This window comes from Danio rerio, chromosome 3, assembly GCF_049306965.1.
Source record: "Danio rerio strain Tuebingen ecotype United States chromosome 3, GRCz12tu, whole genome shotgun sequence".
In the NCBI taxonomy this organism is placed as follows: domain Eukaryota; kingdom Metazoa; phylum Chordata; class Actinopteri; order Cypriniformes; family Danionidae; genus Danio; species Danio rerio.
In genome coordinates, this window is record NC_133178.1 from 61,055,520 (window position 1) to 61,062,500 (window position 6,981).

At 36.1% G+C, this 6,981-nt stretch overlaps 1 protein-coding gene across 2 annotated transcripts in view; it reads right to left on the minus strand.

The window, feature by feature from the left end:
- The window catches only part of hid1a (HID1 domain containing a), a 55,620-nt gene that overhangs the window by 11,299 nt on the left and 37,340 nt on the right, over positions 1-6,981 (minus strand). For both annotated transcript variants that reach the window (XM_073945162.1, XM_073945161.1), the window contains exons 13-14: positions 6,913-6,981; positions 1,019-1,246 (exon numbers count right to left, since the gene is read on the minus strand). The exon at positions 6,913-6,981 is cut by the window's right edge and continues 96 nt beyond it. In XM_073945162.1, the coding sequence (XP_073801263.1) occupies positions 1,019-1,246; positions 6,913-6,981 (297 nt within the window). The remainder of the gene's footprint in view (positions 1-1,018; positions 1,247-6,912) is intronic.

Here is a 6,981-nt window from a genome sequence, read left to right on the forward strand (position 1 = left end):
ATGAAGCATCGTAAATTTAGCGTTTTGCGTGTTTGACATGCTTAATGCTTGAATTGCTCGAGTTGGAAACTCTGAACTTTAATGCAGCATTAACCAATTAGGAGCTTGCTCTTGTAGGGGCTTGATTATGACGTAGTGCCTGTGGTTGGGATCCCGAGGGGAAATCCTCTTGCCGACACCAGACAACAGCTCATCAAATCGGGCTGGGCTCAGTGTGAAGCACCACTGAATATAGTTTCTGGAGGAGTTGATGAACTTACAGAGCTGGGGGCACCTTTGAAAGGATCTAGTGGACTTAGACATGGCGTCGAATAAATCTACACGGTTTTTCATCCTTCCTAAAGCACAGCTATACTCTCTCAGTAAAAATCTATTTTAGCCATTTAGCAATGAAATTAGAGCCACAGGGCAGACCGAAGCCTTACCCATGATGCCAATCGCATCTTTTGTGAAGTGAATTTGATGCGCGAATGAAGCGAGTACACTCAAAATGTTCACGCAATTTATTCACACAAGTGACGTCAGGTTTGAATGCCCCACAAGTAATTTCTCACTGTTGCTCAAACTCAAGCACTTGAGATCCACTGTCCTGCAGGGTTTTCATCCCCAAATCCATCATGTTACATCATTTATGTTACATGTTTTGTAGGTAATCCTGTAGATTTTGATTATATATTTGGCTGTGTTTAATTGGGGTTAGAGTTAAAAGGATAGTTCACCAAAAATTGTAAATTCTGTCATCATTTACTCATCCTCCACTTGTTCTGAATCTGCTATTTCTTCTCTTGAACACAAAGGAAGATACACTGAAGAATGCTAGAAAAACAGCCATTGACTTTCATAGCATTTTCGCTCCTACTATTGATATCAATGGCTGCTTGTTTTACAATACTCTTCAGAGTATCTCAAGATAGAAATTGAAATATAGAGCACAAGTAAATAGTCAAAGAAAAAAATACAGTTTTAGTGGTAAACTGTCCCTTTTAATGGTCAATATCTGGCAGGTGAATGGATTTACCAGGCATAGCCACCAGACTGGCCTTCAGTGTGCCGGGTTCAGCAGGTACAGCAGGTCGGGAACCCTCCATGGACACGGTCTCCTGTGAGCTGGTGCGAGAGATGGCGTCAGGAGATTTCCTCTTCCTCTGGAGGGCCTTCTGAATGGTGGCGGGGTCTGACGGCAGGTTCGCCAGCTGATGGAAGACATTTCGCTTCCGGATGATGGCGTAGACCAGATTGCAGTTACCTGAGCAAAACACAAGCAGAGTTAGAAAGAGGACTGAAGCTTATTGCAAAAAAAAAACTAAGAGAAATTTGTGCCATGAAAGTATATGTGTGCGCAGGCTGATAGGTCACCTAATCTGCTCCTGCGTCATTAACTACAAGGCGCAGGATATTGGTCGCTGTCACCTTGGCAGCCAATGAGCTTGCTCCTCATTAGTTTAAATGCTCAGCGTCATTCTACACTGTTAAGCTGAGGTGTGTTTTCAGAGACCCTCCTCCACCCCACGCTCCACCTGTATTTAGATCTGCCATGTGGGATTATATGCAGGGCTTTACATTAACACCCGCCAACAAATGCAGGTAGATTTCGGTCGTGGCGGATCAGACAGACACTCCAACTAGCCACTTTGACCGGTTGAAAATAATTTTCCCAGATAATAATTCTTAAAAGCAGGGTTTGACAATAAAGATGCATACACAGGCGATCTTAGAATTGAGAAGCAACACGACTGACAAAAATAATTGCATTCGCAACTTTGCGCGAGCAAAGCAGGTGAATACCGAATGAGAGAATGATCACTCGTGCTAACAGCTGAGGTGATGCGCGCAATATATTAAAACATGTGCGCGCTCCTGTTTCCTTTTGTGAAGTACCTGTGTCTAGAAACACAACTGATGCGATCGATTCTCTTTCAAATAAACTGGACAAAAAGGGAGGAACATGCAACTACAGGCTACAGTCTTGCTGCTTTCAAGAGTTCCAGAGTTGACTTATTGTAAGCCAGTTGCTTTCTCTTTAACCATTATTTGAACAGATTATTTATGGGTCTATCATTAACCATGTGTGTGATCATACTTTTATTATCACACAGTATGTTTTTACCTGCTTTCTTTTGCATTCATTTGGTTTAATTATCATTTATACAATAACATTGCTTTAATGGGAGATTAACTCCCCATTTATACAGTTGAAGTCAGAATTATTAGCCCCCTTTTGATTTTTTTTCTTTTTTAAATATTTCCCAAATGATGTTTGACAGAGCAGGGAAATTTTCACAGTATGTCTGATAATATTTTTTCTTCTAGAAAAAGTTTTATTTGTTTTATTTCGGCTAGAATAAAAGCAGTTTGGAATTTTTTAAAAACTATTTTTGGGACAAAATTATTAGCCCCTTTAAGCTATTTTTTTTTCGATAGTCTACAGAACAACCATCATTATAGAATAACTTGCTTAATTACCCTAACCTGCCTAGTTCACCTTATTAACCTAGTTAAGCCTTTAAATGTCACTTTAAGCTGTATAGAAGTGTCTTGAAAAATATCAAGTTAAATATTATTTACTGTCATCATGGCAAAGATAAAATAAATCAGTTATAAGAAATAGGTTTTTAAAACTATTATGCTTAGAAATGTGCTGAAACAATCTTCCCTCCATTAAACAGAAATTCGAGAAAAAAATAAACAGGGGCGCTAATAATTCAGGGGGGCTAATAATTCTGACTTCAACTGTATGTAGTTAACTGGTGATCTGACAACTTTAGCCAGGACATATGACTGTGCATATGTTTTGTTAAATGAAAAGTTTAGTATTCAGCTATATTTTGCTTGTTTTGACACGTTTAAATTTTGAGGCTAAGAAATAATTGACTCTTTATTATTGGTGTGGTCAGGGATTAATTGGGTAAATCCTTCATTTTGGGCTCTGAAAATTATAACAACTAATTGTAATATATGAAACCCTGACCCATTAGCTCATAATTATTGAGCAAGCTCATACACGACACACAAATAGTGAAATGAATGAGGAGGCATGTAGAGATAACGCTAACTCTAAATCAAGAAATTTTAGCATGTCAAAGTCATATTTATGTGTATAAAATATATTTTCCTAACAATAAAATTGTGGCTAGTGAGCATGGCGAGTGTCTAGTAATGTTAGAAAAATACTAGCCACAGTGGCTGGTGATCAAAAAAGTTAATGTCAAGCCCTGGTTATATGTATAATATGTTAGCAGCAGCAAACATTCTCAGAAGACATGTCTGTCTATATACTAGCAGTAGCAGGTCTCGATACTTGCTCTGCCATAATAATCGAAACAGCAGCAGCAGCGTAGCAGGTCTATACCGCCAAAACCAAATGCATCAACATTGCTATATACATATTCATTGCATACTAAATCCTAAGAGTGTTCTTGACAGAAACATGGACAAAAATGCCTCCTAAATTAAAAATGAATTGCCAGATTCGCGGCTTACTTAATATATTAAGCCAAATACATTTAGATCTGCACAAGTTGCTTTAAAGTTGCTTCTTTGTACGTTTTGTACAGCATTACAAACTACTCCCACGAGCTTATGGTGGCAATAACTCATCAAAGGTGATTAGACACTGCTGAAAATGACCCAGTTCTGCACTCCTGCAAGTTCTCTCATAAACATTCAAATATAAGTGCAGATTTAGTACAAAGACTTGCTTTTCAGCCAGTAATTCAGTCATCATAAATGTAGTTTTTGTGCAAGTCCAGGACTAAACTGAAGACATTAACTGCTTTGGTACGAGAAACGAGGATCAAAAAGAGCTTTATTGGCAGGTACGTTTACAAAGGGCTCGAAATTGTGACCATTTTGGTCACATTTGCGCCCAAAATTTTATCTCTGCAACCTCAAAATATACTTGGGAGCATTTGTGCGAGTGCATAAAATTGTTGTGTGCGACCAGTTTTTACTGTGACATGTTCACCATATGCGCATATTTAGGAGACATTCACACAGAATTCGTCTTTGCACTTGAAACGCGAAACGCAGTGCTCGGGAATGGTTTGTCATGTCGACTTGCTGCAGTAAGCAAAGCACAATGCTTGCCCACCTTCGCGCTCTTCCTATTGGCCCAATGCTCTAGAACTGAATGCGAATGGATTGGTTAATATCAGCTGTCAATCACTCAGCCATTGCCTTCTGCCTTGGGATGACAGGGAGAGCTACAAACGTGAAAATGTAAAGTGCTGAAGATGAGAATGAAGATAACAATGACAGATTTTGTTTTAGAAACCATCTAAAGTTACAAATAATGACACATCTTACTGATCATGTGCTGAATGTTAATCCACCATCTACACTTTTCGAAGAGTGGATAAAAGACTACCATTGGCTTCAAGTCAGATATGAAAAGTCTATGATATGGAATTTTCAGGTAACTGTTTGCCACATCTAGATGGAGAGCTTCTGGGCCAGGGCCCGGTTTTTCAAAAGGTTTAATCCAGATAAAATTGATCCGGATTTAGTAATCCTGTTTTTGTGATTCGTGATCACGTAATCCAGCTTACTTTTTTAAGCCAGTTTTTCAAAGCAACATTGGATTGGATCAATCTGATCCGGATAGGAAATTTTTAGGATCACTAAATCTGGATTATCCATCACAATGTAGATGGATAGATAAGCCTATGTAAAGAGCAACATATAACTTTATTTTTATTTGAAATGAAAACAAACACATTTAAAAAAATAAATAAATAAAATAAAAACAATAAAAACCCCACCCCATCCTCTTCCAGCAGTCCGCTCATCTGAGACCTACAACACAAACACTGTACATTGAGGTATTTATAATAAGTTTCAAATATAGATGTAAATAAAAAAAAAAAACACTTAATGTCAAAAATTCCACAATAAGTTCAGACTTCCTCATCTGATGTGGAGAGAGCAGCTTGTCTGATCAAAGCCTTTAGGAGGCGAATCTCAAGTCTGGCCTTGGTTTGCTGCAGTTTGGTCAAAGTCAGTTGTTCCTCTGCTAGATGAAGCTGTGCTTCTGCCCAGTCTTTTTTTTTTTTTGTTATTTAAAATATTTTGCTTTTTTTTTTTTTTTTTTGTTATTCTGTAATCATTGCATGCATTACTAATAAATATTTTAAAAACAAAAATATTTTCCATTGTGATGAATATATATATATATATATATATATATATATATATATATATATATATATATATATATATATATATATATATATATATATATATATATATATATATATATATATATATTATATTATATTATATTATATTATTATATATATAAATTATTGACAGAATAAAATGTATTGTTTTTGGTCAATTTTGACAGCTGTTTGAGGGATTATTTTATAAGGCCAAGCTGTTTCTACTTTGCTGTAGGACTATACTGAAAGGCTAAATACGTTAAAGCCAAAAATCACTACAGCCTGACAGATGAACAAATAAAATTAAAACCTTATGAATAAATAGAATATCTTGTAAGATACTGCATGATCCAAAAATAGTATTATTTAATACATTTTTAAAGTTTTCATTACATTTTGGGCATGAAATCCAGGCTAAATCCACCCTTCTGATGGGATCAGTTGAATCCAGGTTTTTTGGATCAAAGTGATCCAAATCCTACAAAAAAGGTCTGAAAAACCCACAGTAAAGGTTTGATCTGGATCAAAACCAAGATTAGATTACGTGATCTAATCCGATGAGGTAATCCGTTTTTTCTTTTGAAAAACCCATTTTCAAGATTTGATCCAATCCCTTATCCAAAATCCTAGTAGATTACTTTTGAAAAACCGGACCCAGATGTTGTCCGCCGTGCTAGTGGCAATTATATGTCAAATTTTACACCACGTTCACCATCGAAAACAGGCTTACACTAATATCACTACTCATGAAAAGGCCGGTATTGCTGTTAACAGGAAGTATGCATGTAAGAAGGTACAGTGTGTCAAAAGCATCAGAGCAATGTCAGACAGCACCCATGAGAACAGCACAGTTATATCGTTAACAGATTCATTCATGTCAAGCAGTGCGTGTGTCTTTTGGTCACTCAGTTATGTTATAAAAATCTATTTTCTTGTGATAACGGGATTTTGTGTGAGACATATTTTCCTCACACATGCATATATATTTTTTGCTTGTAAGTTTGATTAGTTTTGATTTCAAATGCAAGTCATCTGTTTATATAAAACTTGTAGTAACGGTGCTCATAATTGGTGGGTGCGACTAAATTTTGGCTGATGCGCCTAAATTTTTAAAGTTAAGAGCACTGGTGCAACCAAGTAAAAAAGTTAATTTGAGCCCTGTTTACATATACAAGTTATTTGTATACATGATAGAAGTTTCCAAACTGCAACATAATGACAGAGACAGGACAAAAACACAGATAATAAAGGAATTAAAAAATGTATATACAATTTGACAAATGTATGTAGAGCATATATTACTATATATAACATTGAGTCCCACTTACAATAAAATACAAATACATTAAGTGGCCTTAACTAATATGTACTTACAATGAACTTAATCACTTGTTACAATGTACTTATTGTGTAAATACATGCTTTTACATTGTACTTATGATTGATTAAAAACATGTAATTACATATTCAAATTATTGTCTGTAAATACATCTTTAATTAAACTGTTTACCACGCTTAAACCTCCCCAAACCCCCAAACCTGTCTTAACCCTACTTGTATCCCACCTCAAGAGCACCAGAAACGCTCTGCAATACATTCTGAACACAGTAAGTACATTATATTTATATTTTGAATGTTAGTTAAGGACACTCAATATAAAGTGGGACCCAATATTGTATGTACAGCTATATTATGTGCAGGAAATCTGCTTGCTTCATGCATATAATGTATTTCCGAGATTTCTCCCTCTTACCATCAAACTGGTACTGGATGATATTATTGAAGGCCTCCAGCAAGAAGAAGACCAGATGGTGGTTCTGAG